The sequence below is a fragment of the Monopterus albus genome, unplaced genomic scaffold, assembly GCF_001952655.1.
Source record: "Monopterus albus unplaced genomic scaffold, M_albus_1.0 scaffold91.1, whole genome shotgun sequence".
Taxonomy (NCBI): Eukaryota; Metazoa; Chordata; class Actinopteri; order Synbranchiformes; family Synbranchidae; genus Monopterus; species Monopterus albus.
Window position 1 is genome coordinate 755,688 of NW_018127971.1, and position 19,913 is coordinate 775,600.

Genomic DNA, 19,913 nt, shown 5'->3' on the forward strand with positions numbered 1-19,913 from the left:
GGCGGGGGGGGATTCAGGGTGTGTCTTTAGGAAGAGGAGAAAGTGACATCAGCAAGGAAGGGCAGAGGGGAGGCAATGTGCTTTTTTCCCCTGCAGAGACTCGTCATCTCTCTGTGCGTCTTCCGCCAGAGTCTGGAGACATCGGCACACCAAGCAAATATGCATGCGCACATACACACACACACATAAAGAGCAGTTCCCTCCTTAACTTTGCTCAGAGGGAATAAACAGCATGATGAAACCCAACTCCACTGCTCTATCAGCTGACAGTGTGAAGAACAGCCCTGGGCACACACTCACACTCACACTCCTCCCAGGCCACAACTTGTACAGACAAACAAATCGTTATTCTCAGGGAGCAGAGGAGACAGACTACTTGCTTTCCAATGCAGCGAAAACAAACCCAAAAACATGCCACAGCTTAAAAACCACACCGCTCAGGGAAGCAACTGCTAGATATGACTTAACCCAACATTTAAAGGCTTTCCAAATATTTGGACTAAGGACTTGACAACCTAATTTCTGTTTGCTTCCTTGTTAAAACCACAGGGGAGAGACACGAGGGAATTCAGTGTTTTTCCCTCTAATCTTCACTGTAATCTTGGGATTGTCGCTGCTGCTCTACACTGCAGTCAGAAAAGAAAGCGGAAAAGCAAGAAAGCCACGTCAAAACAAGAAGCCTGATCTGGTTGCTATGGCAAACACTCAGCTATTTCTCTGTGGCTAGAGCAGAGAACAGCAGGGTTACAGGGTAAAGCTGAAGTCAAACTTCACCAAAACGAATATTGTAAGTACAGTGAGAGAAATGTGTTTATTAAACACAGCATATAATGAGGAACAAATCATTTGTCATTGAAATTTCAATGATTTGACAGTTAAAGAAAGTGCATGTGTTAAATTGAAAATTGATGTCGCATTTCACAGAAGCCATAAAGGTACAAAAACATGACCCACATTCCTAATGCTTCTTCTAATCTAGTTCAGAAACTAGGACAGAGTTGTGTAAGTAGATACAATATATACATGGGGTAAAAAAGTTATGAGACTGCTTATAATTTTGTTGCTGTTTAATTTTACTCTCATCTCACCTGGTAATATTTGAGGTGCTGGTTTTCTGGGGATTACAGTGTATTCATCTGCAGAAGTTGTGTTCACAAATTCAAATCAAATCAAAATCAAATTTTATTTGTATAGCGCCAAATCACAACAAAAGTCATCTCAGGACACTTTACAAATTCCTGCTAATTTCATATAATCAGATTATACAATTTACAGAATATCATAAAGTACACCCTTATTATTTTTTTTCTCCCATTCTTTTTGCAGTAAGGAAACGTGTATTTATCTTAAAGATGCCTTAGGATGTTAAATATATGACTATGGGGGTTGTAACTTTAGCACTTGTGATGAGGGTTTAGTAAGTCTACCTAGCAGGAACAAACCCTCAGTAGACAGACCAGTGCAGTAGCGCCCTCTTGTGGCCCAATCAAGTAGTGTGTTGCAGGCTGGTTTTACTGTACTGTAGGTGGTGGATACAGAGCTGACTGACTGGGGTAAAGTGACACTATAGCATGATACCACCATTAGTCATCTCAATCAAATGGGGTTTTATTTCCTGGAGCTTTGGGTTTCCCCCTAAGAAGATGACGTGAGTTTGTCAGGAAGAAGCTGGTCACTCGTGCATCTGTGCCATCTCAAAACACGATGCCACTCTTCTCTCCTTTGCTAACTAAACTGAATGTCTCTTACCTCACTGGTTAATCATTTCTATCTATATATCTAATATATCTTAGATAACGTTAAGTGTTTTTAAATATTTATGTTGTGTTTTACTGGCTTGAAAAGAGGAAGTTTAGTCAGGAGGGCACCTCGTGTAAAATATGATCAAGTTAGTGAGTGGACAAGACAACGGAATAAAAGTACTCCCAGTCAATACGACATCCATAATGAACTACCATTACATTACCATTAAGTTAATAGCTACCACTATAATAACGTGTTACTTTTAAATAAGCTATGGTCGAGGCGACTGTACCCACACAGTGTGGCAGGTCGTGTTTCCGTAAAGATGATGTTTTCTTTTTAATAGTCACCACAAAATCGTTTTGTCACTCCAACGGTTTCTAATTAAAAGTAACATTTCTAACCGTTTTACCTGTTTGATACAGATGAAGTTTTCTCTTCGATCTCCATCTTTGTGAGCCTTTCTTCCCCGCTAGCGGCAGACATTGCTATTCGGTTGGTAATCAGGTGTAGAAAATAAAGTTAGCACCGATGCACCATGGGACTTGTAGGCATATTGTATTTCGTTTATTCAAAGCCATAACGTATTGAGTCTAAAATGGACTTCAATCCCAGAATGCAGCTGTATCTTATTTCCGATCTACAGCTGGGAGCATGTATAGTATAGTACCAAGGTTAGTGTTGCCAACTTATAGCGACTTTGTTACACGATTTAGCGACCTTTAAGACGCTATAGCGACTTTCATCCTTATATTTCCCCACAATTTGATATATGTTGACTGAATGGTTCATAATTTTATATACACAATTTAAGGCAACAAGTGAAAGAAATAGGCCTACTGTCAGGGTATTCACACATGTAAAAGGTTATAGTCTCTATCATGGCATGTGAATTGCAGTTTTATTCCTTTATACCTTTATATAAGCTTACCCTTTTATATCGGCATAATTAACAGATTGTAAACTTAGAATATTACAATGTTATATTGCAGAATTATGCTGTGCTGGAAAATTCTTTCCTTGATCTAGACCACATGTGTCAAACTCAAGGCCCGCGGGCCAAATGTGGCCCGCCACGTCATTTTGTGTCCCGCGAGAGCTTAATAGGTGCAAATATATATTAAAATAAGTATATTCTGCTTTAAAACGTGCATTGGCCATAAACCACATATCCCGCAATGCATTCAGATTGTTACCCGCGAAGTAACGGTATCTCTCCACTTTAAGTGGAATCGAGAAGTCTCTACAAATAATCCCAAAATGTCCAAGAAATGAAAAATCGCCCACTTTCCTGTCTGCCAGAGCATCTCAGCCTCAGTTCCCGGTGCTTTTTCATGTGCTCGGTTGTCTACCAAACTAAACCGGTTAATGAATGAGTTTGATCGGCGCCTTTCTGACTTTAAAGCACAGCACTCTGGTTTTGCCAGCTTTGCCGATCCTTTCACCGCCGACGGCTGCAGTGCCGCCCATCACCTTCAGATGGAGTTAATTGAGCTTCAACGCGTTAGTGGCCTGAGGGCAAAGTTCCAGGATGCTGCAATCGAGGACTTTTACCGTCTACTGCCCCCTGGTTTGATGCCACAGCTTTGTGTTTGTTATTTTCATAACATGATCTATGGATGAGGATGTGTGTGAGATGGTGTCTATGGGTAAGGAGGGATCTACTTGGTGTGTTCAAGGACAGGCAGCATCACCTCATTGTTGTTGTTGTTGTTGTTGTAAAATGCTACTTCTGTCACTCTTGTTGGTTGTGCCATAGTTCTGCCCCCCTTGACTGTGACAAAAAAGTTTTGAATAAAGTTACTATCATAACTTGTTTTTGATATTTTCCTGATTTATTTGAATAGTTTGTTTGTTGATTGATTTAGTAAAGTGGGTTTCTTAAACTGAACATTTATTTTTACATTTATGCAAATGCATATGTAATATTTGCAACTTGAATAAGTAATAAATACAGAAACAGTTATTTAACAATATGATAAGGAGTAGTTTATTTTAAATTACATTACATTTAGTTACACTTATACTGTTAATCTGGCCCTTTGAGGGCAACCATTATGCTAATGTGGCCCTGAGTGAAAATGAGTTTGACACCCCTGATTTAGACTGTGTAAAATCATGATTTCATTATATAAAGCCCATTAAATCACACTTGTCTTGGTATCTGGGCTCTTTGGGGCAGTATTCAGTCAGTTACATAGGCTGTTCACTTTGTGTTCAGAAGCAGAGACATCATGGCACAGCTTCTGGGTTTGGAGGAAACACTCCCTCAAGGCTGGAAAAGGAGGAGACACAACATCGTCTACGTCAGGTTCCACAAGCCCTTGAAAACGGATTCAGAAAGGTGAGCGACATCCTGGAAGTTGATCCATCTAGCCACGCTTTGTGTAGGTTAGGTGTGTTGGTTCGTGTTTAGCTTGTTAACTTCATACCATAACATAAGCTATTTTTAAGGGTAATGTGTATGTAGTAAATGATACCCTGTTATCATTAGGCTTTCATACTTATCTGAAAGCTCACATAATTAGATGGGTCAGAGGGACACACAAACTCCTTTTAGTTGATAAACCTAGACTTCAAAAGAAGAAAATGTACTTGGCCTGAGCATTTTGGGCCCTAATTTAACTGGCCAGGTTCAAGTAGGAATATGAATATTAGAATGAGCAGTTCAGTTAATTAATTCTTTCAGGTCTTAATGACTAAATTAATTAATACTTTGATTTCATACTTTAGTTTTGTAAGTCTTTAATTCAATAATCCATTTCAGTTCAAAGGGGTTATATTTGTGTGAATGTTTTAATGTTGTTAAGCATCAAAATACAATTTAAAGGTGTTTAAATATTTGAAAAGAAAAAATAATTTTGAGTATTAGTGCATTTGTCATTCACTGTCCCTCATGTTGTGGTATATTGATATGATGGGCAAGAAGAAAGGCTTCTTCTCCTAGGAGTATGTTTAATTTTGAGGTCAAAGTCTTTGAATCCTATATAATAATAAATGCTTTTTATTATTATTGTTGCTATTGTAGGAAATGAAACGCCCTTCAAGAATCCAGCAGGTTAATTTTGCATTTATGACAACAAATATAACCAAACTGCGGCAACCTAATACATTCCTACTACAACTTTACGCAGAAAATGTTACATTAAGTTTGATTTACAGCAATAAATAAATAAATAAATAAATAAAATTGGCTTGCTGCTTGTTTTTTTTTTTTTTTTTTTTTTTTTTGCCCCTGGAAAACCACGCCTATATACAGTCATGAAATTCCTTCAAAAATGTCGCTTGTTTTTTGTTTTGTTTTGGTTTTTTTTTTGTCTATCTGTTTTGTTAAACACAAACCTGTATCATGAAACTGTCTTTTCTTGAATATTAACTTGTGGTAAATTTGCCTTAAGTTATAAGGCTATTAGAAATCATCTTTAAAATTAGGTTGCTGCTGTTTTGTCATCTTTTAGATTTTTTTTTACAGCCACAATATATCCTTGCATTTCCATATAAGCACCATAGATTGACATTTTAATCTTACCTTATGATGTTTAAAAAAAAATCATGAAAGTACCAGTGTGCAGCTTCTACCCTCAGGAGTCATCCAGGTCTTAATAACATGACTGGAGCTTTGAAGTGACCTTATTAAATACATTTTTTTCAGTTTCTAGGCATTATTGCTCGCTTTATAACAAGTTACAATTATTAAACCACAAATAATGCAGGAAGCTAAAAGCAACAATTAAAGACAGATCACTCTGCCAACTTTGACCACACAATAAATACAGAGTCAAAAGAACAGCAAAACTGCATCAAGTGATACATTGAATTCATAAACTGAGACCTTGGAGATCTTTTGTTCTTGTTTGTGAATGCAATGTGCTTCCTTTCACACTTGTGTTAAAGGGATAGAAAAAATGATTTTAAAAAGTGGTCACAGTATAGTAGGCTGTTTGGTTTGTTAATTTTGCTTTCAGGATGCTTTTTTCTGAATGTATTTCGGGTACAATCTGTTGGACATGTTTCAGGAATTTTCTAATATGATATAATGTGAGCAGCTTTGATGAAGCAAAGGTCTGGCTATGCAAGATTAGAAGAAAAGCATATGTGACGGCATCTAGTGACTTTTCCAGCAGACTTTAGCTGCTTTCCATTTAAATTAGTTGGCAGCACTGATTAAGGTCACACACGTGACACAAGCTGGCAGTGGGCGAGGCTCAACCAGCATTTTGTGAGAGGATTTCACATCTTTGCTTTATTTTATTCCACCATCCCCCACCCCCACTGTGAATCAGTGTTGTAGCATAAATGTATATCACAAAACGATTTTCATGACTTTATTGTCTAGATCATATGATTTAAAAACATTCAGTAAAATGTGAAATACCTTCCACAATTAACACGGGGAAAGCTGAGTTATGGTGATCTTAGTAATAAGTCTTTTTCAAAGCAGACATTTTGACACGTCACAGGAGTAGCCTATTTAATTAATGATGGTTCCTTTCTAAGAGCCTACCGTGCAAATGCCTACAGTAAATAATGCCATCAGGAAGGTGTCTGATCAGTCCCAAATTTACTGTATAGTGCTGTGTGACACCAAACCCAAACACACTGCCTGTCATAAATGTCTATGCAGATTATCAGTCATCCAGGTCATAGTAAGCTGAAAAAATCAACTGGACTAGATTTCTAGGTCGAAGACGTTTCACCACTCATCCAAGAGGCTTCATCAGTTCTGACTGACTGGTGTTGAGCCGGAGATATTTATGCCCCTCAGTGGTGTTTCAGTCCTTTGAAGGTCAACAATGTCCCCTATCGACTGAGTTGTTATAGCCCAGTATCGGTGAGAGTCGTTACCTGTCTTTGGATCCTCACCTGTTGACCTACGCCTATCTGTGTCCTGTCCTGGTGGGCATGCAGAGATCTCAAAAGAGGATTGTAGATGGATGACAAGTTGTGTTTTAGTCCACCACCCCTATTTAGTGAGGGGTGGTGTTCTATTTTTACAAAAATAGCTTCCTTAACTCCTCTCAACCTCTATATGCTTAATTCATTCAAAAACTGTGTTTTTTTGGATTTAAATATAATGGAATTATTTACAGTAATTAAAAATAATACACACAGCCTCTGATATTCAATTGTCACCCAGGATATGAATGTCTGACAATCTGCTGTCTTATTCTGTATTTAACTGTCAGCTGATCTGGATCTTTATTGTCTTTGCTTTATGGTTTGGTCACCTCTGTCAGTATGACCAGAATGCTTGCAAATAATTTATTTTCCATTAGTGGTATTTCTGATACTTTATAAGCTGATACTGTATATGCTGTATGACAATAACATCAGGTACACAGATGTGATAGTAAAGTGCACAGTGGAGGTAACTACCCCTCTCACCCCCTCTGGGGACACACGGTGCGGGTCATAGCACAGCTGTTCGGAGTGTGTGAGCGAACAGTTTGTCAGAGGATGGCCCAGTATGGGATAAGGTAAACTTACTACACATAGGCCTTATTGTTTAAATTTCTTTTGTCAGTGTTTTCCTTTTTTTGTATTTATTCTTGGTTTTTTTTAATGGCAACAGTAGCTATATCTTATTGTTTGTAAGGCCATTAGCATGCATTCTGAAAATTACATTAGAAAGGCGTGCCTACAAATGCGAAGTAATATTATATGACGCTGAATTTTCAACCTGCTTTTGAGCATCTAATGTTGTGACAAAGTGGGTGAGAACACTCCACTTGTCCCTAAGTTAAGTCATGTATGTTTCTTAATGCCTTAACCTGTGTGTTAAATGTTTGATTGTATTTACTAGGTGGATATAGGATAAAGGAGGAGGTGGTTAATCACTTCCTCATTCTGTACGCTCTCTGCTGTCATCAAGGATGTCATAGGGTTGATTGATACCAGGGGCTATTTAATCAGCTGAGGTGGAGCAGCTGGGAGTGTGGCAGTCTAAGTGTAGCTGTGTGCATGTGCCTGTAAGTTGTGTTGAGTTGAGTTATTTTGAGTTGAGTTTTCTTCAGTTATGTGAAAATAACCATTTAGTTTGTTTAGTGATTTTGTTTGGCATGTGTACTTTGCTGGCACTTGTTTAAAATAAATTATTGATTTGAGAAAACCTGATGTATTTTTTGAGTCTGTCTCCTACATTCCTGGCCGCTCAGAGTCAACCTACCACAAATGTTAACTGGTGTGCACACAGTGTGCATTTGAGCCTGCTCCACAGAGAGGGCTTGACGCACACACTGTGCATTTTGGCCTACTCCAACCACAGTGTGCAAATTGCCCTGCTCCAGAAAGGGGCAAAGGGCACAGTGTGCATTTTGGCCTTTTCTGCACATGGCATGCACTTCGGCCTGCTCCGCACAAGGCATCCATTTGGGAGTTTGGCACTTGCCACAGCAGGTGTGAGCTTAATCCTGATTTCTTCCACCTCAGCCTCAGCCAGCTTGTTGTTCCTAATGGCTGACTCTGTGGCTGTGATGAAGTCTACAACAGGGATTTGTTTGGGTGTGGCCACAAAATGATATCCCTTGGCTAATACCTCTTTTTCTGTTTTTTTTTCTGCCTGTCATAAAGAACATCTTTCAGCAACAAAATCAGTCCTGCAGTAGCTGTTATTCTGTTTAGGCTACTGTACTTTTTGTGAAGTTAATTGATGAATAAACCCAAAACTATTAATGGCATATTTTTAAAAGCATGCTTGGTTTACTTTTAGTGCCAAAAACTCTTCTAGAGTAGTGATTGGTGGACAGCATGCAGAAAACTGGACCCCTGAAACTGGAACAAACAAATATTGTTGTACATGGTGAGAAAAGTCTATTACTATAGCTAACCGATTTCCAAACATACTTAAACACTGACACAGTTGACACAAGTTTAGTCAACAAACTTTTATTAATTAGATTAGGGATACTAATGCACAGGTAATACAACAAGTTTGGGAGAAAAAAGTAACAGTTCAGACTCAAAGGAGGTGTTTATGCCTCTTATGTTAGGTTCTATACAGCTTAATTTCAGATATGGAAATCTTTAATACATCATTAGTTTCATTTCACCTGTATAACATAACCAGTTATGATCTACAACATCATCGCTTAAAACTCAACAGTTTCTTCACAATGGCCCTGACAACAGAGGAGAAGGCCATTTCCTGCTTTTAAAGTAGGTAGCTTACAAAATGAACCACTGTTGTCCTCATAAAAGGGTAACATTCTCAGGCTACGGGGATTTATCAGGATTAACCTTGGTTTTGAGGGGAAAACCATTGCTGACAAAGGGAAGACACTTGAGCCTGCTGTTGTCCCAGGTACAAAAGTCACACCACACACAGTCCAGGTAACTAGAAAGCTCCAACAACACTCCTATTTCAAGCCTATTTCATGGTATAGCAAGTGCACTAAATACAGAAACGAACACACATACATATGCCTTTTAGTCCCATATTCAGTAGATAAAGGACTCTCTCAATGTGTTTGTCATCATCTACTAAAAAATTCAATTTATGTGCATCATCAAAATGGATAAAATAACAATGTATGTTGACACTCAGGCCTACAATGTTCTTTGTGGTCTACAAATTTTTTTCAACTTTTTTTTTTTTTTAGATTTTATAATATGTAAAAAAAGCATTTTCAAAGCAAATAAAAGTAGGGGAGTGAAAAAAGCCGTACAAGTTTGAGAAGACATCAATATCAAAGTATCAGCAAGCCAACAAAACCAGCTAAATATGGTGTATTGCTGTACTCTCTAAACATGTTTAGAGTGCGAATGGGTGAATGGCCGAATAATGTGAAAGCGCTTTGAGTGTGCTGTAAAAGCATAGAAAGGCGCTATACAAGTATAAGACCATTTACATGTTGCAGTTAGCTCACACTGCGGGATAGATATGTGTTTTCCACATCATAGGAAGACAGATAGTAAAGGGTGTGATAAAATATAAATTACCCACTGTTAAAAGCAGTGCTAAACTATCATATTGCAACACCAAAGCTTGTCAGGTAAACACGGTCAATGTGGCGTTATCAATAAAACGAGTAACAAGCAGCTGATGAACTGATTCTGTGCCACAACATAACACTCAGCAAAAAGTGTTACAATTTCTGACATCCAGTCATTACAAAGGTGCTAACTGTTTAACAAACACACACACACACACACACACACACACACACACACACACACACACACCAGGTCTGGACAACTCTATTGAAAAGGTCCGAGGCCCACTCAGTGCTTGTCTTATTTGTCCTCTCGGTCAGCTGAACCTGAATAGAAGATGAAGGTCCATCCCACTAACAAAGAGACGCATGCATAAGCATCCCCACCTGAACCTCATTGGTTGATTGATAATGGTGGAGTTCCACTCAAGTCTTTGCTTCGCGATATAAAAAGTAACAGCGTAGGGATGATACTACCTGGGACGCATTACATTTCAAATTCAGTGTTTCTTGGACATGTTTCACTGACATCAGTGCTTTATTTATATGATGACATTGACATTTGTCGACGCAAAATTTAGAGGACTTGTCAGAAGTAGAAAACGGCAGGGTGGATTGGTGGACTTAAATGAGTTGTATCAGGTCCTTAAGGTAGAATGGCAAGTAAAGCACCCTTATTATCTCATCAGAATAACCTCATATCGCAACTTTATTCAAAGCTATAAGATTGCTATCTAGGTAACATACACACACATACACAAGAATATAAAATAGATTTATGATCTTTTTTGTAAGTAAGCAAGTCATTTAATTTTATGGACATAGCCTGCAAATATAAATCAAATATTTATGGAGTTTTCATCTGCTCAAATTGTAAATAAAACTGTGGATTCAAGTATTTACTTTAAATGTGTTAAAGTGAATATATTCTCTGATTGCACACATTTTAGATTTGAAATGTTTTTTTTATTTTTTATCTGAAGCTTAACTAGCAGTGAGTGAAAGAGCAGCCTTAACATTCAACAGGCCAGTTATGGCTTTGTGTGGTGAGTCATAATTATATGGCCTTGTTGGATTACAGATGCTATCTAGAAAGAGTTAATCATGCTGCTCATTACCCATGTTGAACAGATTTAGTTTTTCTCTTCTTTAGTTTTCATCAGAGTAAGATTTTCCCCCTCCTGTGCCTGACAGCCACTTAAGGTGGCTGGATACTCCTGGAGTGCAAAATACAAGAGGGGAGAAGGAAGGGCTAAGGATTAAAGTGCAAGGCAATCGCTTTGAGCGTTCAGGAATTGAGTCATATACGTACATTATAATATGTGAATCTTCATTTGCAAATTTTCTGTTTAATATAAGTTTTCCCCCTCAACCTCTCTATAAAAGATATCATTTTTATTCTCTCCTCTGCTCTTTGATTCAAGCAGTAGCCAAAATATGGCCCCTTTAATATTATGGTATCACATCATTTGATTGTGCTGCAATGGTGCAACAAGCTTCACACAAAATTGATCCTTCTGTCCACCACTTTGAGTCTTATTTTAGACAGAATGCTTCAAGTTTTTCTGTTTTGTTTAAAATCAATTAAACAATGCTATATTAAGTATTATTGTAACTAACTTATGCCTTACAGATGGAAATCTCAATCACTTTTCAGGGTATTCTGCTTATTAACCTCAGTGTAAAAGACCTATGGAAATCTTTTGACACCTAATTACAGCTGTCAAACCAGTTACCTTTCACTGTCATGTGATGCAAATGAAATAAAAAGATAGGTCACTGAAGTGACAGCCACATAGTTGTAGGAAAAATAGAGTGGAAGATGTTTAACAACTGACCATCATTTTAGCTTATACAACATTTGCTTACTTAAAACATGAAATGTAAAATCAGTAAAAGCAAAACCATAAAGAAATCTAAAAGAAATCAAGTTCAAAACAACATTGCACTAAGCACACAATGTGAAAATTCTGATTGCTCCTGATCCGCTTGGATGTTTCAGGCTTGGAAATGACAAATGGTATCATTGCTTTGAGTATATAGATATATAGATGTAGCTATTGTATATGTACACAGTACAGTATCTATGAAAAATGTGAAAACACTAGCTATCTTTAAATGATTTCACCATGCTAATAGAATATCCTTTTTAAAACCTCTCAAACACAACATGAATCTCATAGAGAGAGTTACTCTTTGAAATACTACAACTGTTTGCAAAATGCTATCCATGTAGAAGTCAGAATTTTATCTTTGATTCCTACTGACACCTCTGCTGTGAACACAGAAGCTGAAAGGTGCACCTTAAAAATGAGACAAAAGTGGAATGGACAAATAAAACATTACTGGTGCATGAGTATTGTTTAGAACAGTAGACACATTAAATGTGGGGTTTCAAAACCAACATCTGAAGCCTGTACTAAATGTTTTACTTCTAAATGGTTGATTTAACTTTCTTCTCTCTGCCAAGTCCTGGAGGAGTTAGAATGGTCTTCTTGGCATAAGATGTACAGTAAGCATCCTCTCTGGCGCCTGGGTCGACAAAAGCAGAGCTACTCCGACAGTGACAACCTCTTGGGTTTGCTTCGTCTGACGCTGGAGGGAATAGGCTGTCTGTTTTGGCCTGACTTTGCACTGTCTGTTGGGTCGGGAATCAGGGTGGGAGACTGTGTTGGGCCCAAGGAGGGAGTCACAGCAGGGGTTGAGTTGTGAGTTGTGACAGTTGCTTCAGTTTTTGTTTGAAGAGGCACAGCCACAGAAGGGCGCTCTTTAGGCTTGCGCCCTCTCTTCTTACCAGTGGTGGCACCATTTCTCACCTCAGCTTTGAGCCCATTGTTCTCTGGTGCTTTACTCTTGCTACTTGCGACCACTTGACTGGCTGCTGCACGAAACCAGTTCTAAGGTAATAAAACACACATTTGCTGATTTCCTTATGCTCTGAAGAAGGGACAGGAGCATGTGCATAACTGTAAAACCTTCATGTGGTAATTAACAAGACTGTAACTATTTAGGATGTCAACCTTGTGGGAACACTGATAGTGTTGGATTTTTTTTTTTTTTTGAACAAAATCTGTATATTGAATAAATAAGCTGTCGTGTTCCACATATTGCATTTGAGGGAAAACGTATTAATTATTCCAAAAAGATCTGCATACTTTTTTCCAGACATTAATGACTGGTTTCCACAACATAGGTATCTTCAAGTTAATAACTTGTTACCACAAGTTAAATATAAATCCTCTGTGATTCAACAAGGTGTTTACTGTATATTAATAGAACTGGAAATGCTAAAGTAGAGTGACATTAAATAAGGCCATTGTTTTGTTGTGTAAAATTTACACAGAGGCTGACCCACCTGTGAATGAGTCTTGCTGATGTGGTACTTGACACCACTCTCTGAGCTAAACTCCTTCTGACAGATCAGACAGGTGTACTTCCCCATTTCTCCACCACCCTACAACACACACACACACACACACACACACACACACACACACACACACACACACACACACACACACACACACACCCACAAAAACACAATTTGTCCATCTAGTTCAGCTCAAAACAACCTCTGTTTTCTTAATTTTAGTTTTTGATTTTCATTTAGCCAAAAGGCTAATTTTCAACTGTTGTCCCTTGGCCAGGTGTTAAAACATCCATTAAAACAACAATAAGACACACAACATACATAACATGAATTGGCTGAATAAAACGTAAAATACTATGGCAAATATTGTTGAGCAGTACTGTATTTTTCTTGTCATGATATGTCATTGGAGAGGCAAAATACTTCACAAACAGATAAAAAAAAAACAAACAACACAAAAATAGATGTGATGAAGAGATAAACAGCTGGCTATCAACCACAATATGAATCTGGGTTAAAATTAGTGTCTACAATGGACAAATATATTCAGGCTGGTGCATTTTTTTCAGGTGGATGTTTGTACCTGGCTGCAGTTGGCGAGGTGGGCTTTTAGTCCTGACACACTGGAATAGACAGCTTCACAATTCTAAGACAAAACAAAAATAAACAGTGAGTAAAAAAATCCTTATGCCATTCTGTGAAATCAATGGCTTTAGTGTTATAAACCAAGTGCACAGATCTCTGAATAAGCCAGTCAGTGCTCTTACTTCATTGGTGCAGCAGATGAAGCCCTTCTCCTTGACTTGGTTCTTCCAAGTCTCTAGAAGCTCTGGGCTGAAGCTGGGGAGGCCAGGACGAGTGTAGTTTAACTATCCAAAAGGAAACATTTATATCAGTATCCCTGGTAGTTTCACAATTGTACTGTATGTGTAGAAAAGGAAACGACTGGGAGACATTTTTATCTGTCAGGTTCAGCTTTTGCCAGTTTGTCTGGAGTCTTATGGCAAGTTGGCTTAAATGCATGTCACTGTTTAATCCTCTTCTGTATATGTGAATGTGTGTTGATTGTTTTGCTGATGTATGTGTGTGAGCTGAGCATGCATATGTTTATGACTACTGTGTTGATCTCTTAAAGGCTGCTAGAAATGCAGATCATGTGTGAATCATGCATCCGCCCTTTGTCCTCACCCTCTTGCTGTCAGGCACCAAGTCATCCTTGATGCGGCGCTTAGTGCCCCAGTCTTTGGCCAGCTCATCCTCTGCTATTTCCTGCAGGTGGAACACTGCCACCTGAGCTGAGCGGCGCCTCACTCTGCCACTGGGGGTTCGTTCAAAGTCCTCCCCAGGGCTCTCATTCTGTGCTGCTTTATCTTTGTCTTGCTCCTTTTCCTTTAATTTTTCCATGTCCTTCTCCCTGGCTTCCTTCTCCTTCTCCTTCTCCTTAGGATGGCCACATGTTACTTTCTCCTGCCAGTCCTTCTCAGGGTGGTTTTGCTCTTTCTTGGCTCCTGATGACGAATCCTCAGAGACCACCTGGAGGAGCAATGAGTGGACAATGTGAAGCAACTTTGATTACCTAATAAAATCTAGCAAAATACACCTATAAACAGCCATCACTCACAGCACTTACTGTTCCCTCACCCTTACTGTTTTCTTACCCTCTCTTTGCCGGCATTGTTGTTGGTGTCAGTATCCTTGTGGTGGTTTGGGGTGGTGGATGTCATGGTGGTGGTGGAAGCTGGAGAATGTTCGGTAAGCACATGGTAGTCTTTGCCAGCCAGGGAGTGGTAGGTTTTTCCACAGTGCTGGCATAGAAACACGGGCTTGTCACCATCAGCAAACTGTCCTCCACAACGTTTCTGGTGATACTGGTAGCCCATCAGACTGGAGAAGTGGGCTGAGCAGCCCTGTACGTGTGTGTGTGTGTTTGCACACGTAATGTTAAGTGTTGTGTGAGGCCAGTGACAGAAATGAGACAGAATTAAAACATACATTAAGAAGGAGACAGGACCAGGGGAGCAATGTGCAGGTTTAATGGAACAACATTACTGAATTTGGTTAATATTTTGGAGTTGCTCTTATAAAAACAGAAAATTAGAAGAAACTGCTCATTCTTTAGTGTGAAGACATGCCAGTGTTTTTACAGCCCTTTCTCTTCCTCTTGCTGCCTTTTGCACTTTAGTGTGAGTAATGTGAAGCAGAGTGTTGATGTAGGTTTTGGGCACCATGTCAAGAACAAGGCATATAGTAAAGGAAAAATGAGGGAGAGAGCTAAAAGGAAGTAGACACAAAATGAGGAGCGTGTGGAAAAGGGAACATAATTGAAACTGAAGGATGAGGAGAGAGGAAAATGTGACGTGAAAGACGGAAAAGGCGGACAAATGGAAATGGAGGACAAAGAAAAAAAGAGTAGTAAAAATGTAATAAAGCTAAAGAGAAAGGGACAGTAAGAAAGAGAGAGCACATACCTCACTAGGACACTTGATTCGTCCCATCTGTTTGAGGACTCGGCGCAGCCTTTCTCTCTCCTCATGCTCATCACCTGTCTGGCCTTCGCTCCCTGAAGGCTGAGGGGGAGCAAACACAATGCCACATAAGCATGTCCCACCCCAACACTTCTCCATCCCTTCTGACTTAAATAAATAGTGATGAAAATGTGTTTCCCATCTTGGGTGTTCACACTGCTCCAGGATCATTAAATGGCTTCATGGTGCAGCGGTTACTCAAGGTATGTTTATGACAACTGTCAAACTCATGTTTTCACTTGTGTGTCAGCTGGTGCCAAACCCCAGCCAAAACCAGAACAACAGATGGCAGGGCTGCCAGAGAGGGGAAAGTAGAGAAGTGCGAGGACAAGAGAGAGTCTGGACTGAGGAATCCCAGTGAAGAGAAATTTGTGTTTTCTCATCTGTTAACACACAAAGAACTAAGATAACCGAGCCACAACTCTAGCTTTCTGTAAAGGTAAGGAGTAGATGAGATGCTGCCAGAGTACTTCACTAATTCAAGTAAATCATGCTCCAGCCTGCAAGAGAGAGAACAGACGCCAGCTCAGCCTTTGATTTATACTGGCAGGGGAAGAAGCCATGAAACTACACCAGCATGCATTCTTAGCAGCTCTATCAGAGACAGAGAGAGAGCAAATGAGCAAGCATGAGTGAGAGAGTAGGCGGCAGTATCAGAGCACCAACAGCGACATCAAGGTCAAACCCAGTGGGGTGACCCCTGTCCATCTGTCAGCACACTGTGCTTTCCCACACTGCACTGAGGCCGGGCCATGTGACCACACTGGCAACACACTGGACCAAGGGTCAGTGCAAACACCTAAATGAAAACCAAATATCACATCAATGTGTTTACAAGAGTGAAATACAAATCGGATTCCACACAAATGGTAACACAACCAACCAACTTTAATCAGCAGCTACTTGAGACTAGAGCACAATTATGGATGCCAACAAAATAACACAGAATTAACACAGCGGTCTTGATTCATGCTGTCACACAAGTTTTCATTATTTAATCTATCTAAACATGTTCCAAAGGTTTAGCAGTTTCCTGCGGGAGACTACATGGCGAAACAAACAAAGAGTGCTGTCTTTTGCTGTGCTGGAGTGAAATGCTGTCAGTAGGGCCGGGGCACAACAGATCCAGACTGATGACAAACAGTTTTAACATGGCTAGCACAGATGGCCCAGTCATCTATCATCACAAAACCCCTCACATGCATACTATAGACATCCATATGAACATATGTCATACTGGAAAATGCCCTCACACAAGTGCACATGCAGCATGCCACAAGGTTTGCTGCAAGTGTATTCATTAGTTTTTCCTGATACTTCAAATGTATGATGTTTACAAACCTCAAGATCATTTGCTAGAGAGGGGCATAGCAGCTGACGATGAATATGCAGTGCAGAAAGTAGTGCTGTACAGCTTATAGGAGAGAAATGTGTTTTTCAACTTTGGACGACTGAGGATGAGCAGACATCTACAAGCAGGACACCCTTCACCAAAAACTCAGTGGAATTTGACACTAGCTTTGGCATAAGGTGGATACATAAAGTCACAAATACAAGTCTGACTGACTCCAGTATGTGCATAGTGCTGAAGTGTGGTGTCTAATAGCTAATTACCCTGTACAGTGGGCCAGTGTAACAGTAGTGAAACACTAGCTCTCTGAACACCTGAAGCATCCCCATCTGGTCTTCTGAGTAATGGATCAGGGGGCAAACATCAGTCAAAAAGAAGTTGCACAGTCAAAGTGTGCTAGTAAGTGTTTGAAACTTTGAGGCAAGCTTTAGAAATGACAACATACCTTGGTGGTGTGTTCAGCCATGGTGTGGTAGTTGAGGCCAGCCTTTGACCTGAACTGTTTGTGGCACTGCTGGCACTTCAGGGCATCCTGGAGCTGCAGAGGTCAAAGGTCAAACAGATGATCAAATAACATTTCTATGAAAGGAAACTTACAAGTCTCCCACTCTTGATGGCTTTGCTTTTTATTGGATCTATCTATATAGTAACATTTCATCTATAACCTAATAAAGTTTGTTATTAGTGCACAATGTTGTTCAAAAGAACATATCAAGAAACTTTAGGAACTAGAAAAAGCCAATTTAACACACTCTGTTCCTTTTCACAGTCTTTTCCTCTCGCCTCAGTATTGATTTGAAGATGGAGGTGCTGTGATGGTGAGTGACCCAGTGGTAATGTAGTGATTCTATCACTGCTTAATGGCAGAATGTCACTTTAATCAAGTCACATGGGCCACTGGGCAGAAAGCCATCACAGTGGCTGTAGGAACACATCTCTCTGAGGGCCTGGAGGCGGCTGCGCCACTCAAGCTGGTTTGGCCTCAGAAAAAGCTCAATATAATCTGTACTTCACTCCACCTCCTTATTACTACTATTGACTACAACTGAGTGCAATGCAAACTAACCTCAGAGGTGTACAGTGTCAGAAAACTGTCTGAAATTACTGTGCTGAGACACTGCCTGATGTTATTTCTACAGCTTTCCAATCAATATCCTCACTGTAAAGGCTCCCCATACTCTGCACAACTGGGTCCTCTGGGAGAGGTATCTAATAATGTTGCAGTGAACGTTATAATCCAGTTATTTCGTACTCAGACTGAATAAAGATTAACAATAGCTGTGGTTCAGAAAAGATTTGCCAATATATAAAATGGTTTTGGTTGATATGACGCATGGTTTCCGCTGGGGTATTGTGCTGTCAAATTGCCTGCTATAGATTAACACATTATGTGTCATGCTTTCCTGATGGCACAGATTTGAGACTTCCTTCCAACCCACAGCATTCAGCAGGTAATACATGATGGTTAAATGTTGAGGGTATTCATGGCTTATTGAGATTTTCTACAGCCAAGCTCATCCAGAAGCTACTGCAGAGTACAAGCTTTACTCAGGTGTTTGTCTTGGAATGGTTATTTTTAACTAACTAGCCTGCTATGAAAGTAGTTTTATCTGCTTTACAACACAACACATTCTATCAGAGGTCGTCATAGCACACTCAGCCCGCCCCCATTCTGACAGACAGCTGTATCGCCCATTCACCTTCTGGCAAATCTCCATGTGCTTCTTGAGGCCGTGGATTGTTTTCCTGGTGACGATGGAGCAGGTGGGACACACCACTTCACCTCGCTCTGAGATTGCACGTTGCCATTGGGCATCAGGAACAGCACCTTACAAACATGAGGACATATTAGCCAGTAACAGATCACTGGTATAATGTCCTCATAGGAATAACAGTTCTTCTTTGTGTACTTAGTATTTCTGTTGCCTTGTCTTATACTTTCATGTTCTGCTTGTGCAGTGAGTCAAGCATTAACAGTGATGTTTGATTAGCAGGTTTTGTTGTAATAACCCGGTAACTGTATTATATATGGCACATTTTATTAGTTACCTACTTAACATATTGATTGATCACCAGATAAATATTGATTCATATTTTTTATTATGAGCTCAGTTGTTCCAAAGTTTCTGACATAAAGTACAAAGACAAGCCATTCAGACCCGTTACCTCACACAGAGTCAGCATTTCAATCATAAATCCAACCTGTCCATCTAGCAGGTACTGTAGAACAGGTATTACATGCTCCTTTGAGCTGATACTTTAAAAATCTGTCCTTATAACTGCCATCACATTTTGCTCCTTGGCCAGTCAGAACTTAGTAATGTTTTTTCACTACTCCATAACACCAGGTTTTGAAATGGCCAGGCAGATTGACATGTTACATCATTCTCTGGACAGACATCACAATAGTACTGAATCAATTAGTCAATTAATTGAGTAGCTAAATGCCTGAAAATACAATTACAACAATTTTAATGATTACTTATTCAGTTAGGTGATTTATTAAGCAAAAATACAGCTTTTAAAATATGAGAGTTTGTTGCTTTTCTCTGTTTTATATCAATGTAATCAAATATTACTGGGTTTTGACCGATGGTTAGACAAAACAGTAAATTTAATTAATACATCACCATGGAAACATTTTGCATTACTTTCTGACAATTTGTATACAGAATGACAAACTGATTAATTAAATTAACAAATATTTGAGACATATGATAATGAAAATACCCCTCCTGGAACCGCCACCTTACTGTGGTGGAGGGGTTTGAGTACCCGAGTGATCCTAGGAGCTATGTTGTCGGGGGCTATATGTCCCTGGTAGGGTCTCCCAAGGCAAACAGGTCCTGGATGACGGGTCAGACTAAGACAAAAGCCCTTTATGAACAGAATTAAACCAAGGACCATGACGTCGCCCGGAATGGCGCACCCGGGGCCTCACCCTGGAGCCAGGCCTGGGGTCGGGGCTCGAATGCGAGCGACTGGTGGGCGGG

At 39.6% G+C, this 19,913-nt stretch overlaps 2 protein-coding genes across 6 annotated transcripts in view; both read right to left on the bottom strand.

Moving 5' to 3' along the window:
- The window catches only part of uckl1b (uridine-cytidine kinase 1-like 1b), a 16,046-nt gene extending 13,743 nt beyond the window's left edge, over window positions 1-2,303 (bottom strand). For both annotated transcript variants that reach the window (XM_020608121.1, XM_020608122.1), the window contains exon 1: window positions 2,156-2,303. In XM_020608121.1, coding sequence (XP_020463777.1) covers window positions 2,156-2,229 — 74 coding nt within the window. In that variant the 5' untranslated portion in view covers window positions 2,230-2,303. The remainder of the gene's footprint in view (window positions 1-2,155) is intronic.
- A 6,337-nt stretch (window positions 2,304-8,640) lies between these two features.
- The window catches only part of znf512b (zinc finger protein 512B), a 32,248-nt gene continuing 20,975 nt past the window's right edge, over window positions 8,641-19,913 (bottom strand). For 3 of the 4 annotated variants that reach the window (XM_020608098.1, XM_020608097.1, XM_020608100.1), the window contains 9 exons: window positions 18,621-18,748; window positions 17,366-17,458; window positions 15,513-15,611; window positions 14,703-14,951; window positions 14,233-14,577; window positions 13,812-13,913; window positions 13,628-13,690; window positions 13,030-13,128; window positions 8,641-12,571 (listed from right to left, as the gene is read on the bottom strand). In XM_020608098.1, the coding sequence (XP_020463754.1) occupies window positions 12,227-12,571; window positions 13,030-13,128; window positions 13,628-13,690; window positions 13,812-13,913; window positions 14,233-14,577; window positions 14,703-14,951; window positions 15,513-15,611; window positions 17,366-17,458; window positions 18,621-18,748 (1,523 nt within the window). In that variant the 3' untranslated portion in view covers window positions 8,641-12,226. The remainder of the gene's footprint in view (window positions 12,572-13,029; window positions 13,129-13,627; window positions 13,691-13,811; window positions 13,914-14,232; window positions 14,578-14,702; window positions 14,952-15,512; window positions 15,612-17,365; window positions 17,459-18,620; window positions 18,749-19,913) is intronic. The other variant, XM_020608099.1, reaches the window with a different exon arrangement.